This window comes from Neolamprologus brichardi, chromosome 11 (genome assembly GCF_056152115.1).
Source record: "Neolamprologus brichardi isolate AB-2024 chromosome 11, ASM5615211v1, whole genome shotgun sequence".
In the NCBI taxonomy this organism is placed as follows: Eukaryota; Metazoa; Chordata; class Actinopteri; order Cichliformes; family Cichlidae; genus Neolamprologus; species Neolamprologus brichardi.
Genome location: NC_142114.1, coordinates 30,938,586 through 30,959,172, shown reverse-complemented (window position 1 = coordinate 30,959,172; position 20,587 = coordinate 30,938,586). Strand labels below are relative to the sequence as shown.

General features: G+C 42.7%; 3 protein-coding genes across 5 annotated transcripts; 2 read left to right on the top strand and 1 right to left on the bottom strand.

Annotated features, from left to right (window-relative positions):
* Nucleotides 1-927: 927 nt before the first annotated feature.
* LOC148100751 (putative C-type lectin domain family 20 member A) lies at nt 928-4,189 on the top strand. 3 transcript variants are annotated; one of them, XM_087847877.1, is made up of 6 exons: nt 928-976; nt 1,252-1,305; nt 2,460-2,813; nt 2,901-3,242; nt 3,313-3,410; nt 3,793-4,189. In XM_087847877.1, the coding sequence occupies exons 1-6, from the start codon at nt 928-930 to the stop codon at nt 3,928-3,930; spliced, it is 1,035 nt and encodes a 344-aa protein (XP_087704003.1). In that variant the 3' UTR covers nt 3,931-4,189. The 3 variants fall into 3 exon arrangements, with proteins under 3 accessions (XP_087704003.1, XP_087704005.1, XP_087704004.1); XM_087847879.1 differs by lacking the exon at nt 928-976 and having other exon boundaries at nt 1,254-1,305; XM_087847878.1 differs by lacking the exon at nt 928-976 and having other exon boundaries at nt 1,269-1,305; nt 2,901-3,257.
* A 5,507-nt stretch (nt 4,190-9,696) lies between these two features.
* LOC148100750 (uncharacterized) lies at nt 9,697-13,872 on the top strand. Its single transcript, XM_087848576.1, has 3 exons — nt 9,697-9,813; nt 10,513-10,783; nt 11,792-13,872. Exons 2-3 carry the CDS (start codon nt 10,552-10,554, stop codon nt 11,881-11,883), a joined length of 324 nt encoding a protein of 107 aa, XP_087704702.1. The 5' UTR covers nt 9,697-9,813; nt 10,513-10,551; the 3' UTR covers nt 11,884-13,872.
* Nucleotides 11,960-19,281, bottom strand: s100v1 (S100 calcium binding protein V1). The gene is made up of 3 exons (XM_006805571.3): nt 18,946-19,281; nt 15,216-15,344; nt 11,960-13,163 (listed from the first exon to the last, which is right to left on the bottom strand). Exons 1-3 carry the CDS (start codon nt 18,955-18,957, stop codon nt 12,993-12,995), a joined length of 312 nt encoding a protein of 103 aa, XP_006805634.2. The 5' UTR covers nt 18,958-19,281; the 3' UTR covers nt 11,960-12,992.
* Nucleotides 19,282-20,587: the final 1,306 nt, after the last annotated feature.

Sequence of the window (20,587 nt, the reverse complement as noted above, 5' to 3'; positions counted from 1 at the left end):
AATTAAAAGTCTGTCTGGGTCTTTGGTTGATTAATAGGCTGGTGTGAAAAATTGCTGCCACACCAATTGTGGGCATATAAATAATGTTTTATTGAACAACTGTGTTGAAAATGTGTTTTGTGAGGCTCAATCGGCTCCTTCATAGAAACTGCCCGGAGCCTAACCAGAGGCTGAGCTGGAGGCCTCAGCTAACTCTGAACCAGTCGGAGATTTTAAGTCGGACCATCTCCATCTGCATCTAAAGGACAAAGGTCACTCTTTCAAGGACACTAATGTTCAAAATTTGGACTGAGAAGACAGATGGTTTGAAAGACAAGTGAAGAAGCCATCTATGTCCACAATGAACAACCCTCTTTGAACAGAGGCTTTCGACACCAACTGTCTGCCATCAATAAGCCAGTTTGGTGATCCTTCCTAGACGCCTTAATGCCCACTCACATCATGAGCCATTTCAACTCAGGAAATCACATGATAGGGTGGGGCTAAGTTTCACAGCTCACCCGAAATCTTGGCTGATTGTGACCCACACCCGTTTTCACACCTTGGCCCGTGTGATTAGGGAGAGGATCAATAGCGGGTCCATGACCCCCTTGGGGGACACTCCCATAGAGCTTGAAAATCTGGCACTCACCACCAATTGACCTTAAAACTGAAGAAGCTTCTCGCATGAAACATCTTCAAGAAAATTAAAGAAGATCAGATGCTTTTCTTTCCAAGTTCTTTAGATTATTCAAGGAACATTGAAGTGGTCGGGCAGACGTCAGTCTGTTTGCATCTGTAATAACTTTGAATAAGTCATCTTCAGTTAACGACTCTGAGCATCTTTAACCAAATGCACTTTAATGAACACTGGGCTGCTTTCTAAAACCACTTTTACAAAGTCTCTGATGGACGTGGGAGGAGGAGCGAGGATGACATTTATATCAGATGAAGAGTTCTGACTGTGTCACAGCTGCACAGACGTCTCATCGTGTCGGTATGTTATGCATATGTTTGATTTATTTCATAATCTCACACATTCATTGTCTGGTATTCTAATAAACAAAATGATGATAATTGAACGAAGACAACAGTTTTAAAGTTGAACGTTTTAAATGTTAAATATGTTTGATAGTTTTGTTTGAACGATCAGATTAGATAGAAATGGAGTGAATGACAGAGACGTCTGCCTCTTTGTTGATGCTGCTTTAAGTGTTGTGATTAATAATGAACGAGCAGCTGCAGATGAGATTCATGAGGACGTCTTCACAGTTTTTCAGCTCTCAGTCATGAAGAGGTGTGGACTGATCCTGCTGCTGCTCTCAGGTCTGTAGACTCATCTCAGTCGCCTCATTTATAGTTTGAATAAAACGTTTGACATCAGAAAATCAAAGAAAGCACAAACTGAACTGCTCCATAGGGATTATTTTAAAGGTGTCTGTAAACGAGCTTCAAGCAGTCACAGAAACACTCGTACAATCTCCAAAGATCTTTGTCATGTCAACTAAACTTCTAAAGGTTTCTTTGGCTCCAGTTAGAAGTTTGATTGACAGTTTAATAGTCGGCAGTTAGTATAAAGTAAATGGTAAATGGCCTGTATTTGTATAGCGCTTTTACTAGTCCCGCCTAGGGACCCCAAAGCGCTTTTACACGTCCAGTCATCCACCCATTCACTCTCACATTCACACACTGGTGGAGGCAAGCTACAGCTGTAGCCACAGCTGCCCTGGGGCAGACTGACAGAAGCGAGGCTGCCATATCGCGCCATCGGCCCCTCTGACCAACACCAGTAGGCGGTAGGTGAAGTGTCTTGCCCAAGGACACAACGACCGAGACTGTCCGAGCCGGGGCTCGAACCGGCAACCTTCCGATTACAAGGCGAACTCCCAACTCTTGAGCCACGATCGCCCTGTCATCAAAGTGAAGTAAAAGAGTAAAGAAAGAAAGGAGGGAAGAGAGAGTGCATGAACGTGGCTGTTTGTGTGCACTGCTGAGAAAAACACGTCTTGATTTTATTTTCTGTGTAGAAATCTGACTGAAAGCCTGAAACGCTGCAAACCCGTCAGCTCGCTGAAAAAGACCCTGACTGCTTTTAGCACGTCCGTGTGCACGTGTTGTTCAGCTTTGAGCCTCGACCGCTAACACGTCGTTTTCCTTCATTGTGCACACTGAAGAGGAAAAATCGTCCAAATACATGTGCAATAAGGCCAGAGTGAAAAACAAGCTTAGCACTGTTAAAGCAGCTTTTTAACCTGATGTGAGAGTTTCGCCCTGGAGCAGGAAACCAGTGTGTAGGTGTCCACAGGCACCGTAAACACCTTTTAACCAGTACACGAGTTACACATCCTTTGAAGGACACATATATTAACATATATTAACAGACCACAACATTGTTCAAATGTCTGTAAATTCTCCTGATGACTAAAATAGTCGAGCTGAGGTGAGTCTGTGACCGCGCTGACTGACTCGTGTCCTCTCAGGTTACGTGATGGTCTGCCATCTTCAGTCTGATCAGTTAGTCAGACAGCTCTACTTCATTAACGTGACAAAGTCCTGGAACGATGCTCAGCAACACTGCAGAGATGAGTACATTGACCTCGCCATCGTTAACAGCTCAGCTCTCATCCAGGAAGCTCAGAAAAGGGCGGGGAGCACCGAGGCGTGGATTGGACTCTCCAAGGACTGGAAATGGTCTCAAACTGGTGCAGTTCAGTCATCCTGGTTTAAATGGTCATCGGGACAGCCAGGGACTGGGGAGTGTGTTACAATATCTTCATCTGGATCATGGTCCACAAGACAGTGCTCAGCTACTTATCACTTTGTCTGCTATAATGGTGAGTGTTTCAGACTTTGGTACCAGGGTTTGACAAACTGAACATTTCAGCTGCAGGTCTGAATCCATCTGATCGTTTGTCTTTCAGCTGCGACTAACAAACACATCCTGGTCGAGACCTTTATGACCTGGTCTGATGCTCAGTCTTACTGCAGACAGAAGTACACAGACCTGAGCACCATCAACGACACGCGGGACAACAACCAGGTTGCTAATACGATGATGGATTCCAAGAAACTTTTCATGTCTACTGGTGCCTGGATTGGACTGTACAGAAACTGGACGTGGTCAAACTCGAGCACAGCCTCCAACCTGACGTGGGGACCCGGGCAGCCTAATGTCACTCTAAACTGTGCCAGTATAGATGCATCAACAGGCTCCTTCAACAGTCGTAACTGTAGTGACCAACGCCCCTTCCTCTGCTTCAGAGGTGAGTCTGTCCTCTGTGTTTCTGCACAGTCTGGTCCTCCTGGGCTCATCGGGCTTTTCTTTCTCTGCAGATGTCAAACCTTCAGTCCTGAGGTCAGTGAAGGTTCAGCTGAGGGCGGGATCTGCAGACCTGAACGACCCCACAGTGCAAGAATCCATCCTGCAGCAGGTCAGAGGTCACACGGGCCCCGATACAAGGAACAGACCGCTATAACTACTGTGAAATGATAGAGAGCAGTGAGTCTGTGCAGGTTCAGGGACACGTGACAGCACACAGCTGCAGAGATACGGGGCTCGTTTAATGCAATCCCAACCATTTGTATTATTTAACCTTTTTTTAACTGGTAACTTGAAGATTTAATTTCAGATTACTGTGAGGAGACGAAGTGAACCAATGACAGGCAATGAGGCCTAATTCTTCAGTTTCATCCCCAGCCAGTTCATTTAGTTCATTTCCCCCAGAAACAGCACGAACAACGTTTTCTGCTCACTACAGAAACAACGGCTGATAAATGAGGAGCTTCTGTTAATGTGTGAAAACTGTGTTTCAGGTGAGGGAGAAGCTGGTGGAGCAAGGGATCAGAGAGGAGGTGAAGCTGAGGTGGAGGACGCAGCCTGATGGGAAGGTTTTCCACAGAGAGGAGGAGACAGCCGGTTACTGTGAGGAGGAAGACTGTGGGTCGGTTTAGTCTGAACGTTATTGGCTGATGTTCCTCAGATGATCTGCTGTGTAATTCAACTTATTTCCATCTCTGTACTCTGACTGCTGGACTGTAACAGCGTAGCTTTGCATGACTGACAGTTGGAAATCATCCTTCTTTATCCTGAGCTCAGATCACAGAGTGTCTGATGTTTTATGCTTCTTTGTTTCTTCTGATTGGTGAAGCTAAAGTTTGCAGGTGAGCAGGTGAGCGGACCTTCTGTGTCTCAGATATAAATGTTCATGATATCCTGTCTCTACATATGAAAGTTCAAGAGGAGAAAAAGGTGAAGCTGAGTGTTCAGAGCAGCCTGATGTCTGAGCTTTTTGACTTCATACTTTATATTTCAAATGAGCTCCCAGCAATATAACAGTAGATATGCCGTATATGTCAGTGAGTCGGGCATTTATGCTCTATTATGATATTAAATATACATGTTTCTGTCTCAGAAATGTCTCTGCTGCTGTTTGAGTCTGTAAACTACAGTCATGGCTCTGCATCCATCTTCATTGTAAACTCTATTCAATAAAGTCTGTTGATATTTTATTGTGCCTGTCAGAACTTTCAGTTGCTTCATTTTTATGCTCTTATTTTGAATCTGATGCCAGTAACACACATCATAAAGGCTGAGACAACATGAAGTTTAATGCTAAACAATAAGACGTCTCACATACAGTGAAGCTGATTGGCGGGACAGCAGTCACATGACTGGCTATGAAATCCCAGACAGACAATCCAACAGTTTGTGAAACATCTGAATGTAAAATGCTGAAAACTTCTGCTGCTCATCTGTTCACAGAAAAATCTGTGAAAGGCACGAGACAGCTGTGTGACGTCATTTTCAAAATCAATTCAGATCAAATATTTTCTGTTTCACAGTCTGATAAAACTCCACATTAAGACCAGAGTACCTGTCCACACAGCGGTGCATTCACTGCTGCACACACACACACATTAGAGGAACAAAAGCCAAAAACAACAGGAAACAGATTGAAGCTCATCTATAAAATGAGTTTTCAGCAGTCGCTGCCCTCACATGGACATGGCTGATGTGTTTACAGATTCTGCACTGTAAAAAATGTCAGTGAAATTGACATATAAACCATGTAAAATCTCTACAGAAATGTCTACTAAACCTCAAAACACAATTTTTCTGTTTCAATCACAGTGAATTTTTGTAAACTATTAAACAGAATGTTTTTGTTACATTTACAACATCAATGTGTAATTAGAATCAAATTTATTTGTTAAAACTACAAATATTGGAAACAAAAACAGTGAAATACATTATAATAATGGATTGGATTTATATAGCGCTTTTCAAGGCACCCAAAGTGCTTTACAATTCCACTATTCATTCACTCTCACATTCACACACTGCTGGAGGCAGCTACAGATGTAGCCACAGCTGCTCTGGGACAGACTGACAGAAGCGAGGCTGCCATATCGCGCCATCGGTCCCTCTGGCCATCACCAGTAGGCAGTAGGGTAAAGTGTCTTGCCCAAGGACACAACGACCAGGACAGAGAGCCCAGGCGACCTTCCGGTTACAGATACGCTTCCCAACCCCCTGAGCCACGGTCGCCCCTCGTCACATTAATATTCATAACCAAACAATTATGTTAATTTGACATGCAAATATTGTAAAAACTATAGTTTTAGTCAGTTGTTTTTAAAATACACGAATTATATGTAAGTCACTTTACAAGTTTATACCGTAGGCCTGTAACGGACCTACTTTTAACATGATTCATGAAATTATGCAAATTCAGGTATGGGGCTAATAAAAATGTATTCACAGAAAATGTCATTGTGAACCTGAGGGGTTACTTCTCTATTTTATGCTATACAAAAATATACAATTATAATGACATTTTTTAATCATTCAGGCTATTTGCAGCCTATTGTACAGTAACCTATAATAAATTATTATTATCGATAGCCTAAGTAAAACTTCTGTTCAGTCATAATCCTTATATTCTTTATGTTTCTTTTAATTGTAATGTGATACTTAGACTAGACTACTGTTTTGGGGTTAGGTCAGCAATGTATCATATCACAGGCTAAACAACCTAACAGTGCCTTCCATAGGATGTCTATGGTGCCTCCTCTCCACAGAGCTGTAGGCTACTGTACCCTGTGTCACTACCCGATCCGTACCGGAAACCCCATCGGTACCCCGCATGCGCAAATCTTACGTCACTTCCTCTCTTTGCCAACATTGCGACATTCAGTATATTTGAATGATACGGTTAGCGCCCAGTTAGCTCCTAGCATTTCTCAACAGCTCTGCCTCCTTTTCGACTGCCCGGAACATTTAAACAATGGATAATCCGTATACAAACAAAGTCATGCTTTTCTCCTCAACAGAGAGTGTTCCCCGATTGAACAACAGCGCCATAAAATAAGAAGAATGGCGCCTAATTACAGACTTAATAATATTGATTTAGCAATGTGTCACGTGAAGATTCAGCAGCCAGATTAAGTGTTTACTGACAATTGACAGTGATAGCGGACATCATCATCACTATTCCAGTCAATCCTCTCCACACAGACAAGCATAAACACACTCGACTATCACTAAATCAAATTTAACACACGTTTGTAATGATGCCAATTCAGTTTACAATGGGGTTCATTCGCTCAGTCAGCAGGTGGCAGTATCCTCGTACACTGGGGAGTAAACTGCCATTAAACGAACAGAAGAAGAAAACCCCTGCACATGCGCGGTACGGATCGGGTAGACCCGATTTGTACGGTCCGACTTTGCACATGCGCAGTAAGGATCGGGGAGTCCCGATCTGTAACTACCTTTTAATTTTTCGTTTTTGTCTACATTGTACTGAAATGCTTCATTATTGCAAACATTTTAAGAGATACTTATTATTCTTAACATCTTAACAGATACTCTGACCCATAACTATCGTAAAACGCTACGACCGGAAGTAGACACCTTTCGCGCATGCGGGGTACCGATCGGGTTTCCGGTACGGATCGGGTAGTGACAGGCCCTTTCTCAATTCTCAAGTACGCGAGTACGTACTCGCGTTCTCGGCGGGTACGTACTCGCCGAGAACGCACGGGAGTACGGACTCGCCGAGAACGCGAGCACGGACTCGCGATTTGTACAATTGGAACACCAGCGTACTTGATGATGTCACAGGTCCGGAGTTTTTACTGCCATCCTTAATTTAACTGTGAGTAATATGTTATGAAGCTTAACTTTAATCACAGCCAAACCGGTTTACTCAGGAACAAATAAAAAGCCGAAATAAGCCAAACATTAACATTTAGAAGTGATCTAAGTGACTTATATATCATGTTTAACCTCACTAGTGAAATCTCTATTAATAAAAATAGTGTACATGTACATACGTGTACATACCTTAATAAAAACAAGCAGGTGAGATGTTAGAACGCTTTTATTTTTATTTTAGTGGACACTCAATACAATAGACAGCTACTGGGGTTTGTTTAACCTGAGTAGCGAAAAGACTGCGGGGGGGGTGTTGAGAACGATGTGCCAGTAGTCTGCTGTTCTCGCCGGCTGTAATAATCCTCGACCTCGCTGTCTGCTATGGAGCTGGCGGGTCACAGACGTCTCCGAAAACGTCGGAGCTCGTTTGGAAATATATGATATCTTGATAAACTGAGCAGATATTTGAAGTTTACACAGCTACATTCTCGCTTGAAAAGAACTTAAAAGTTTATTTTGTGACCCAGAAAGAGTAATATTTAAAAGTTTTTAGCCCCGCTCGTCCGCCATTGCCGCGTTTGAGTTTTGGACGAAATGCAGTCTGGGATATTTAGCTGTACCAAGTCCACACAAGTCACCACCGATGCATGCTCGATAAAACGGGCGGAGCAAGAACACATCCGGGACTTTTTCGCGTTCTCGGCTTGATGCGTACTTCGAATTGGAACAGTACTTGGTCTCCGACTGATGACGTATCACGAGTACACGAGAACGCAAGTACGCACAAGTACGCATATTGAGAAAGGCCCACAGTACGGTCCGACTTTGCACATGCGCAGTAAGGATCCGTAACTATCTTTTTATTTTTCGTTTTTGTCTACATTGTACTGAAATGCTTCATTATTGCAAACATTTTAAGATATACTTATTATTCTAAACATTTTAACAGATACTCTGACCCATAACTATCTAAAACTACGACCGGAAGTAGACACCTTTCGCGCATGCGGGTACCAATCGGGTTTCCGGTACGGATGGGGTAGTGACAGCCTGCACTGGTGCTGTGTCCCATTTCAGGGTCTGCACGCTTGAAGTACGCATTTTAAGTGCGATTACGTCACCGCCACGTGACGACGGCTGTCCCAATTCGAAGTGTACTTCAAATGCATACTCCAAATGCGCCGTCGATTTCCCCAAATATCAAGCGTGGTCCAGTGCACGCTTCGTGGTCCCATATATCCCACAATTCATAGCGCGGTGGTGGGTGTGGATAATTTTGCCGCAAAATACGGCAGAAGGAAGCGGCCAAGAGTGAACTGTCAAAAGTAAGTACTGAATATGACGTCACTTATTTGTGTGCGAATGTTTAATAACAAAGAACATTAAAACATTGCTGTTGGCCACATATCGGCTAAGTTATGTGACATTAGTGATGTTTGTACTTTCAGCCTATATAATATTGTATATATTTACATTACCACAGTGAGATGACTTCAGTCTCATGAACAACAAGAGCTAATTGTTATTTACTCACTAAATAAAGCCCAACAATCATGTTTTACAGTCCTGTGGTCTCAGCCTCAGATACTCAACTAATCAAAGTGATGTCATGACAAAAATGAATGACCAACAAAACATTTTTCTCCTTCATTTATGTCACACAATCTCGCGTTTCTCGCGGTTAGTATCATGGTTGCTAGGCAACCTGGACAGCGCGACGAAGGCGAGACCGTCCCATTTCACAAGCCTCTCACTTCCGCACTTCTCGTACTTATAGTACGCACGTACGTAGTACGCGTAGTGCGCGTACTTCAAGCGTGCAGACCCTGAAATGGGACACAGCCTGAGTGTTAGAAGTTGGGTTCTGGTTATGTGGTGTTTTTGTCTGTATGTGTTTTTGGTGCCTCCCTTTTTGTATAGGTAGGCGGGGCAGCGAGTCACTGAACCTGGCACACCTGTTACTCATCAGCTGCATTCTTCAGAAGTGCTCTTTAGGACCTACCTGACAGAAGACTAGTGTCGGAGTATTGGCGTTTTTGGAGAGTCTGTAATTCTGCCCCTGCCTGCTGGAGCCGTTGGATTATTTCTGGTGACTGTAAGGAGTTTAGTTTCCTCCCCAGGATTTCGCCTCGTCTGGAGGTTTTGGCAATAAACAGTACCAAGTAAGCTCTCTGTAAAGTCTACTTTAAGCTTTTCTCGGTTATCAAGCAAGAGCCTCCTAATTCTCACGTCCCTCACCTTTTTTTAGATCGAGTGTGCTACCTGTGTGTGTTTCCGTCACCTGCACGTCCTGGCTCCGCGTCCCCATTCATACGCTATTGTACATACTTTGTCCTCCCATCACCTCCCATCACTGTAAATAAACTGTCTTCACCGCAGCTCTGCCTCCGTGCGTTCTGCTCCCTGGGTCCATCTGCATTTGCCATAACACTGAGTGCGCCTAATTTTGAATGTGCATCTGTAGCTCGTCTCTGATTGGATAATGACGTGAGGGCGGGAGGAGCGGGAGAAGAGCTGCTAGTTCACGGCTACAGCTAACGAACCAGCAGCGAGCACAGAGTGGAGAGAGAACAGAAAACGTCGAGCTTTTACCAAGGACGTTTTTAGGACAAATCACGAATATACGATTTTAATTGTTTTTATGAGGATCTGTGGTTCATCTGAAAGTTTGCACGGTAAGTTTAACATCTAGGCTACTTTTTTACGAGACCAAAACATCACTAGCACCAGTTGATATTTAGACTAATACTTGCTAACTTGGCGCTAGCATGCTAGTTCAGCTAAAAAACACTGGCAAACTTTTTAAATACTAAAAATGGTCACCTGCGTCTTTTGTAAAAAGATATTGGTCACATGAAGAGGCTATGTACAGTGGTCCTTCATTTATGGCGGGAGTTACGTTCTAAAAATAACCTGCCATAGTTGAAATCCAAAGTAGCCAGCTTTATTTTTTACAATCATTATTGATGTTTTAAGGCTGTAAAAAACCCTCACTACACACTTTATACACTTTTCTCAGACAGACATGAACATTTCCACACTTTTCTCTCTTGTTTAAACTCTCAAAGTTCAAACCTTTGTAGAAAAATAAGTCCAGTATTATAGATTGTATGCATGTGTTTTTAAAAAAAAGTAAGAAAAAAGTGTAGGAAGCATAAAGCATGTTCCCCAGATGGTATTGATGACATGTACAATCTCACCCTCAGCCCCCAAATGACAGTACAGATTATTAAGAAAACACACATAAAACCATGTCATCTGCTAGTTCAGCCACTGATACGCCAGAGAATGATAGTCAGTCTTATCTCAGAAACATGTGTCCCTTTTACCTTAAACTGCAAGGACAGCTGCTAATTCCTGCCTCTATTATACAGACTACTTGGATTTGAAGGGGAAAAGGTCTTCTGGACTACATGACCACAGTTGGTGTCAGCAAAAGCAAGACGTTCCTTCAGACTGATGCTAGGCTTCAGAGGTTACGGGGACCGCAGAGTGGCTACTCAGATGATGTGAAAGAGGTGGTCCTGCTTCTGCTCAGCTACTTTGAAGAGAAGGAGTTCATCCTTTTCCATGTAGAAGATGCATGTCTGGCAGATGAGGTGCAACTGGAGCAAGTGTCTCTGACACCCACGATTATTGTCTTTGGTAAGTCTGTTTCATAGCTCTCTCCCTCTCTCTCTCTTTTTAATTGCACTGTTTATAGACTGTCATGTACTGCAGTGCTTATTAATATAACCTGTTAAATAATTTGTTCACAGGACAGTCCTGCTATTCCTTAAGAACATACATGCTGAGTCTTCATCGGAACCTCGTCAGCACAAACAAATCCTCATTCATTTCTGCTCTGTGCATCATGTTCGGGAGCTACTACAATTTTAACATCCATTATCTGAGCTGGCTTCCACTCTGGAGGTTCTTCAAAGTTGAGCAAATATGTCTTTCTTATTTCTCAGACCTGAGAATCTCGCGTTACAACAATTGTGATTGAGACTCTGGGGTCTGGAGTCTGACTCTTGGCTGGGTTTGGACCCGGATTAAGACTGTTTTTATAAAATAACAGTCTTTAATTTTCCTTTTCATAATGATCATGTGTTTTGAATAATTGTATTGTTTGTTATATTTTCTCTTTTACCGTGGGAGGGGCTTTCATGAGAATGAAATAAAGTAAATGATGGGCTGAGGAAAGCTGTTCCAAAGTTGGGAGCTGTGACTCTGGCTCGGTTTAGTCTGCCCACCAGGAAGTGACTGATCAGTTGATTTTTAATGGCTGATGTTCACAGGTTGATTTGACTTTTTTTTATCTTTAGAAAAATGCTCGTTTTGTTGGACAATAACATTTTTGTTATTCAGTAGAAAAAGTGTGAGCGGTAATCATCAGTGTAATCTGATTACTTTTTCAAGTAATGAGTTAAGTAAGGGATTACTATTGCAAAAAATGTAATTAGATTACTGTTACTTACCCGTAAGCACGCTGCGTTACTAAAACCATGATAATTTTTTTTTTTTTTTGCGAGAACATCTCATGACAGTGACATAAGCGAGTGCGACGTTCTTGGCAACAGCTGACAACAAATAATAAAAGCATCTTTCACCATTTTTGTTCATTTAGCCAATTTTTTGCAATAAGTCATCCTCTGCCCGCTGTGTTCACAGAGGACGTGTCCACCTATAAGTGTGGGGGCTCAGCAAACTCCAACCCCTCCACCACTGAGGATGTAGGCCCCTCCTTCCTGTCCACTCAGTGAGCCGATACACACCAACATTGATTTTCTCACAAATAATTATTCTAATAAAAATAATAATTCAGTCGGCACACCGCAGTAGGTTTGTTATACTAAAAGCAGTCACAGGTTTATTAACATTGAGATGATCAGATGTTTACAGTCAATAAAAACATGTTAGTAACATTCAGAGTGAATATAAATGATGTTAAAAACAAGACATCACAGTTTCAGCTAAGAGATGAAGTCTAAATGAGAAGTAATTTATAAGACTGTGTTAACTCCAGGATTACATTTAAAAAGACATTGATTATGTTTGTGTTTTAGAGTGCAGTCATGTCGGTGACCTTTCCCTCTGCTCGACTTCACTACGGAGGACCAAAGCTGACTTCATGAAAATAAAGTAATACAGCTGATAAAAACGACTCGTATAAAACACTTTGAAATACAAACGAAAAAATACACAATTTAATTCCTTTTAAACACTTTTTCATGGTCTTTGTTCATCATTTTAAATTCATGTATTAACTTTAGAGAACCTTGAAAATATTATTTCAGTTTTTTATGATTCGAGATCAGTTTGAGTCAGACTTCAACTTCCATACGAGCAGAACAGTGACTATAATTCTCCTTTTATCCGTTTTCCGTATTTCATGTTGTTATTTTATTATTATTATTATTATTATTATTATTATTATTATTGATAAATGTACTATTTGAGTATTTTGTGGACATATTATTACTCATTTGTTACTTTTCAGTGTTACATATATTTTGCGATGTATTTGGTCAAGAACGTCTTAGCTCTGTAAATCATTTTCATTTATGAAAGTTTAAATTATATTTATTTCTAAACACATGTTGTCATTTACAAATGTGTTTATTCATTTAGCCTGTTTGTTTTTCAACAAGTCACCTTTGGTCCTCCGTATATTCAGTGGGTTTGAAACAGACTGCAGGATGTAACTCGTCTTTAATGCAAACAAAGTTTGAATATCACCAATAAAACTCTTCTTCTTTTGTGTCTTCATGTCCCACTGTTACCCTGCAGCGCCCCCCTGTGGTCTGCACAGAGAAACCCAGCAGGTGTGGTGTTTCCGGGCTCAGGTGTGGTGGCGTTTTGGCTTCAGGGCTCACTGCAGCAGGCAGGTGCACTTGGTGCCTTTCTCTTTGTGCATGGTGCCGAACAGCTGAAGGGCCTGGTTGTTGATCAGCTTCCAGAAGTTTTCGAAGGAGATGTTCTGGCTGCTCTCCACGTCCATCTGCTGCAGGACCTTACCCAGGCCTTCTTCATTCTCCACCGTCTGCAGGCAGCAAACAGCAAGTCAGTCAGCACTGCTGGAAACACTTAGTGGAAACTCAGGGGAGCGTGATCTCAGGCACAAAGCACTCCAACAACTCTGGTCCAGAATAACAGAGAGGAGGATGTGACCTGCTTCATTACTGTTAGCATGAAAGAGTTTTATTTCAGATTTTTTTGCTTCTCTTGTATGCTTAAGCATCCATCCATCCTCTTCCCCTTATCCTTTTCAGGGTTGTGGGGGGGCTGGAGCCTATCCCAGCTGTGATGTTAATTCAATATTTTTAACATAATACTGACTCGAATCACTTTTTCCTTTCTTTTCATGCAAAGTGTGTTTTAAGCTTGTTTTAAGATCTTAAAAACAACGTTGGGCTGTCAGTGCACAAAGACTCGATTAGTCTGATTATTACCTAACGTGGGACGTTCTGCCGACTGATGGCAGTTCGCTGAAGAGAAGCCCATAATTAAATCACCTCTGCGGCGCCCTCTGCTGTGCAGATGACTGCATTTACAGTTGGTTTCCAGGTGATGCAACAGAAAGCAGAATTCTTTACGACAACTTTCAGAAATATCATCAAACTTTAAGCTAAAGGAATCAGGTGCTTTGTCATTTCCAGAGATGGGCAGTAACAAGTAAAGTAAGGGATTACTATTGCAAAAACGGTAATTAGATTACCGTTACTTTCATGTAGGAACGCTGCGTTACTAAAACCGTGATTTTTTTTTTTTTTTTTTTTTTTTTGCGAGAATGTCTCATGACAGTGACGTAAGCGAGTGCGACGTTCGTGACAACAGCTGTGTGCAGATCAATAATGGATCATATATCGAGTGCAGAGAGAGTATGAGCGTGCAGCGTTTAAAGCGTGGAAGTACTGACCTTACTTTGAGTTTGATTCCATAAAAAGTGACAAAAACATTAGTGTCCGTTGTGCGTGGGAAGAAAACTTCTTTTTACAGCGAAAAAACCCCTAAACTTCCAAACAAGCACCGAGTAGCTACGACGTAATGGGAAACTCACAGAGAAACTCGCGGATTCTTCCACTGACCGCTGCACACCTGCACCAGGGTAACCCTCCGCCTACCCCACTCCTGCTTTACAGGTGAAAATAGAGCAACAGGACCGCTAGTCTTTGACTTTATTTATTTTCTGCTGTGTTTTACTTGCATCTATTTGAAAGACTGAGTGTAAACACACAAAATATTTTATTTTATGTGCTGGAATGTGCAGAAAATAGGTTTAAATGTTAAACTAATTTCTTCCAGTCAGAGAATGTTGCAGATAATTAAATGTTTACTTGATGCATAAAGTTAAAAGATTAAAACGAATAAAACAAGTTTTAAAAAGAGACTTTTCCATTTGATTACATTTTGTATGATGATTATGCAGAAAAAGTAGAATTGGGCTGAAAGATCTATCACTTTATCACCTATTCAGGTTGTAAATCGTGTTTTTAAAAAGTAACTAACTAGTTTTGAAAATAAGTAATCAGTAAAGTAATGGGATTACTTTTGGGGGGACGTAATTAGTAACTATTTACTTTTTTCAAGTAACTTGACCAACACTGGTCATTTCTAATAAAAGCATGTTGGGGGATCAGCGTGAATTCTAGTTTGCTTGTAGACATGAAGGATTTTTATTTTAGGAATGGTTTGATTGGGAGTATAAAAACAGTCTGTTGCTCAGTTGAAGCGCTCAGCGTGGACTGGGATGGATAAATAAGTGACAAAAAAATCAGAGTTTTGCTGACTTTGTTCCAAATAAGGTTTTAAACCCAAAGCACAACAAAAACACTGAAACTTCTACCATCTGTGCAGATTCCCCTTCAGGACTTTCTGAGGACTCCGTCTCTGTCATGACGTCTCTGATCTGCAGTGAGCGTTCCCGGACACGTCAGACGTCACCGAGAATGCAAATTATTCCAGCCCCCACGCCTAATTAACAAGGAACAGACGCATGTTCTCCTGCAGTCTGCTTACTTGGTTAAACAGCCTTTGTTTGGAGACGGAGTTAAATGATTTGTGATTGGAAGACGAGCTGTGATGTCATCAGTACCTTGGCAATTGCCGGCATCTGACTGGAGATCATGGACTGGAACTGGGTGGTGTTCATGGTCGGTCCGTTGTCTGCAGCTTTGTGAAACTCGGTGACCAACGTGTTGAGGGCCAACTCCAGCTCTGAGTACTGAAACGGGAGCAAAACAGCTGCTGTAGCAATACTGTTATTAATCATCAGTAATCAATAATCAGGGAGAGACTGACAAAAGCTCTTGACCAACAATGTTTAACTAACTGTTCTTTCTTTCTTAATAAAAAGGCAAAGATTACGTCTGAACCAGAGTCACATTGTTTCATATTCCTGGAAACTTTGTTCCCAAACGTAAAAATCAGTGAGAGCTGCTGATTTGAATAATCTTAAAAATGTCAGGAAATCAAGACAATATCTTGAAATCTGTTCCTGAGAGAAAATTGAATGAAGATGAACACCTACGATAAACTTTATTGAATGTAACAACAACCAGACTGCAGTCTGAAACCATCTTTGTAATAACAAAGAAACCTCTCATGTCTGTCTGCTCTGTGTTTGTGATCCTGATGATCTGAACTTATTCAGCAGCAGATACGAACATTTCCACACACAGTTCATCCTGCTGTCGTTTTACAGGTGGGCTTCCTCCCCGATGTTAGCGACAGCTTACAGATATAAAACAATTGCTCTGCCGCTCCACTCTGACGCCCTTCACCTGTCCTTCCTCCTCACCTGGATCTCATCCCTCAGTCGTCTGTGCATATATAACTGACGTTTCCTTAAACGTGTTGATTGGGACTTTGGGTCACTGGTCTGTTAAATAAACTGGTTTCCTGTTCCCTCCCATGACACACTCTCTGTTTCACCAAGCCTTTATCCAGCGCACATCAAACATGGCAGGTATGTTTCTGGGCACTCAGAGGTTTTCCTGCTTTAGGTTTTATGTTTGCATCTGTTAGCAGTGCCTGCTCCACTCCGTGTGCGGGGAGGGGCTCTTTGTGACGACCTCCACACTGACCCACTCTGACTTTAACCCTAAAACTGAGTCTTAACAGCCAGAATCTGTCCTGATACTCACCCTCTGTGACTGCAGCATCTGATGCATTTAAGGAACGTGTGTAAATTACAGCTACAAGTACACTAGTACTGTAAATGGACTAAAACGTGCAGGAGATTAGAAAGGTATGTTTTCCTGGGTAACTACAGGGTGCAGCTAAATGACACACAAAGCTGGAATCTGAAGAATTTCTAGCATCACAGATCAGCGTCTCCAATCTGAGCTGGATGATGTTTCTGTGATAAATCCAGCCGTGCTAAAGAACAGAGGCAGCGAGGTCTCTGCACACGTTTAAAGAAACAGGATGACCCGGCCACAGCGCGTTTCCTCACAAGCACCGGAGTTTATTCCACCCTCTCTGTACAGACTTGTGTCAACACTGGATCTCTGCTGTTACTCATATGCGCCTCACCCCGTTACTAACAGGACGAAGATCTGTCAGCCAATCACAATCTGGACTGATAAGGTGCTCGATCTGATTTGAAATGTTCAATGTTCATATTGCAGTTGTTATGAAGCATTAATCATTTACTCCTGAGTGAGAGATCAGTCGTTACTCTTTAGTGGACAAAAATAAAACCGTAAACTGACACAAGCTTCGATTCTGCACCAAATCTTTTGATTTACGCTCTTCAGTAACAATATTAAGTTTCACACTGGGTCAAATCATCCTGGATTTTATTTGTTCGCTACACAAAAATATTAACATCAGAAGTTTCCTCTGAGCTCGAAACTGATTAATATTGGGCAGGATCACAACAATAAGGGCGGTAATCTTTAAATTATAATGAAACATAATGAGGTTCCTGCAGTGTGCGGGGCTGGGTTGAGCTGTTTGGCTCTGCTTTGCCTCGGCCGAAGCAGAAAGTGTTAAACAGCTGAATGAGATCAGACCGAGCGGCCCTCTGAGGGCTCAACTGCTGTTGTGAAAGAGGGCGGCGGCTGCAGAAGTCTGCCTGATCCCAAACCAGGAAAACAATTCCTCCTGCTTTAACAGGCGAATTAAAGAGAAAAGATGAACACGAGCCGAGACTCAGAACGTGTCAACCAGCTTTTATGTGCTTTTACTCAGAGGGTCCAAACTGCTTCAGCTCAGTCCAGAGATCCTCTGAAAACCCACTTCATGCGATTGTCCAGCCTCCTTCACCCAGTTCATGTGAGCTGCTTGTGCATGGTGGGTGTACCTGAAGCAGATGAGCACTTAAAGGCTCTGCTGTCGGCTCCACCTGTGCTTTTGCATTCTCAGTTTAACCTGAGCTCAAATCTGCATCAGCGTTTGGTCCAAAGTAGAAGCTGAATGCAACACTGCCTCCCAGAGGCCAAATGCACCAACTACAGCTTTATTCAAGTGGATTTACAGCTTGTAATTTCCTTACATCCATTTGATTTTGCAGGAACTGCTGTATACTGTGTGCAGAAAAACAATAGACATAAAACTAACTGTACAATATGATATCAGCTTGAAAACGAATAACGCCAACGCAGTGTGGGAAAGCCCCGCTCTGAGGGCATAAAGCCGCTGCAGACGGGGCGTGGACGAGCAAAGTCAAATGCAGGCCAAAGCCCGGCTGCAGCAGCAGAGGTCAGTGCAGAAGCACCAAAGCTCTGCTGGCTCCAAAAAAGAGTCAGTCAAGGTTAAAACGTCAACTTTAGAGCTGAAACAAAACAGTTTTAGTCTCTGTGGCTGATTTCCTCCTTCATCACAGATGTACAGGACTGAATACAAAGAAATAAGAACTTATTTATTGGGTGAACTGACTTGTTGAGGCTCTAAGTTAGGGGCGTGGCTTCTTTGGCTGACAGGAGTCTCCACACAGCCGTCTGTTCGGCTTCACTGGACCTGTGGGCCGTTTGGAGCATCTCTAATGTGGTTATCTGACCAATAACACGGCTGCTGTGTGGTTAGGTGTAACAACAGACTGATGGATGAAATCTCAGCACTTACCTGCGCTCATGTTTTGCACCTGTACAGTTTATGAAAGCAGCTGCTGAACCAAGCTCGCTACATCTAGCTGATAACTCAGCGCTCTATGGTCAGGTCTGTCCCCAGAACCTCAAAGGCAAACATCACCTCAACAGGAAGAGCCAAAACCCCAATGCCATCTTTTATGTACAGTCTGTTTAAAACTACACCAAATGGGGACGGTTTGCTGATATCATCCAACCACATCTATTTTACTCAAATTGAGCCGGGAAAGAAAAGTTTGACTAGAATTTCAGAGCTTCAGCTTCCAGTAACTGCTGTCCTTTATCTGCACGCAGCTGGTTTCATTTTCAGGTGTCGGCCTCATTATTTCACGTTTCACTGCGCTGCTTTCATTAAAGCTTATTTATAGAAAATAATCAGTCACACTGATGGAACATTAATTAGCCTTTAAGGTATTATAATTCTAACCTGGGCTATTCTCATAAATATCACTTTTACTGTACTTTCAGAGAAATAAACTCTACGCATCCAAACACCGGGCAGAGGAGGGAATCTGCGCCTCTCGCACCTTTTATGGAAAACTGGAAGTGAATCGGTGTTCCCGTTTGATTTGATCCGTTTCCTTCATCTCTGTCTCACACATCCTCATAAACTTGATCATTTCTCTCTCCAGCAGCTTCATCGCGCAGCTCCGAGCGCCCGATCGCGCCCAGCAGTCCTGCGCTCTCAGCCGATCGCTGTGATCGACCAGCCGGGGAGTTCGATTATCTTACCTTCGTCTCCATCTCAGAAGTTCGGTCCCAAAAAACGAGTAAAAAACACAACGAGAACAACTAATAACTGAAAAACCACCGAAAGCGAGGAGCACCGAGCGGAGAGTGCCGGATGATTTACACGTTTCCTGCTGAGAGTCACACAAAGTCCTCCCACTCACCACACACACAGTGATACACACCGAATACACGCGCGAATACACACCCACTGAACACACACACGAACGTTGCTCCGCTGCTTTCAGACCCTCTAAACTTTGTGTAACCTCTTTGTTTGTCAGCGCTGAGCTCTTATCAGCCCCACCCACGCGCGCGCGCGCACACACACAGGGACGTGACCAGTCCAAACTGACAACTAACAGCAGCGTAAGATGAGCTTCCTGGAACAACCTGTTCAGGTTTGTTCTCAAACTCTTATAATTGTTAATCAGTGGAGACACGTCACAGGGCCTGAATACGTCATTCTTACGTTCAGAGTAAAAGCAGTTCAGACGGTGTTTCTGTTGGGACAGGGGAGACAAACAAGCGGCTCGGGGTCCAGATCCAGCCCGCCAGAGCGTCCGGCCCTGGACGTTTTGCAAAGTGTGGAAGTTGCAGTGACGTCAGCGACGTTGTTTGGCCACATGACTGTGAATGCTACACATGAGCCAAGATGCTGATTGGACCATTCAAACGTAACGTATGGAGCTTTTATGCCTTTCCGCTGTGACGTGTTTGTGAGAGTCCACTCATCTCTGAGATTTCTCAGCGGTTTTTACAAAGATGACACATTAAATGATCAAAACTATTTGACAAAATACTTTCGGTTACCTGTGCTCAGGTGAACATCTTCAGATTGTTTAGCTAAAGATGAGAGAACTTGGAGGGTGCGTCTTATTTCCCGTTTTAAACGTGGTCCGTGAACTCGACTGAATCCTGTTAGAGCTGACAAATTAAAGGAAAAACGAACAAAGTTTGTTAATGTCACACATGGACGCCTTAACACCGACTCTCCAAGTCTGTGAGAGTGGGTGGATGAACACCTTTCTTCCAGAAGATAAGGCGGAGTGCAGGTTTACATGCTGGCGTCTGTGCAGGGCATTTCAACTCTCATCATACCTTTTAATGAAGGTGCTGACATCCTGGAAAAGACCCAGATTCCCAGATGCTTTTAGCAAAAGTGCTAAAATATAAATAAACTTTATTCTGATCACTTTTGGATAAAACCAATAATTAACTTTATTTATTGGAAAGCACACAGCGAGCACAGTCCTGCTGTAAGAGATGATCTGAAGTCTCTGCTGTCTGAACCCATAAATCAAACAAAGAAGACGCGTAACGATCGTGGCAGCAAGAAGGAAGTATCAGTAAATGTGGTCAGGCCTCGACAGGTGAGGCTGGCGGTTACTTCCTCCTGCAGAGCAAAGAACATTTCTATCAGTCGTAGATTTCAGAGTGACTCCGTGTGCTCAGCACGCCGCACACTACACACAAACACACAAACACACAACAATCATAATGTTATCTGATGCTTATGTTTTTACTTTCACACCAATCAAAGCTTTTTTTATTAGAAACTTTTCACTTCTCTGTCGGTTCCTGTTGTTCCTTTGTGTCGTTTTAAGTCTGTGTGGTCTGTTTGGTCTCTTTTAGCTCTTTATTC

Bases quoted from the DNA above. Each gene is read 5' to 3' on its own strand.
- LOC148100751 (XM_087847877.1), top strand. From the start codon at position 928: ATGAAGAGTTCTGACTGTGTCACAGCTGCACAGACGTCTCATCGTGTC. The intron at 1,306-2,459 runs GTCTGTAGACTC...GTGTCCTCTCAG, and splicing joins GATCCTGCTGCTGCTCTCAG to GTTACGTGATGGTCTGCCAT. The intron at 3,243-3,312 runs GTGAGTCTGTCC...CTTTCTCTGCAG, and splicing joins CCCCTTCCTCTGCTTCAGAG to ATGTCAAACCTTCAGTCCTG.
- LOC148100750 (XM_087848576.1), top strand. From the start codon at position 10,552: ATGACCACAGTTGGTGTCAGCAAAAGCAAGACGTTCCTTCAGACTGAT. The intron at 10,784-11,791 runs GTAAGTCTGTTT...CTGTGTTCACAG, and splicing joins ACCCACGATTATTGTCTTTG to AGGACGTGTCCACCTATAAG.
- s100v1 (XM_006805571.3), bottom strand. The intron at 13,164-15,215 runs GTACTGATGACA...TGCTGCCTGCAG, and splicing joins AGATGCCGGCAATTGCCAAG to ACGGTGGAGAATGAAGAAGG.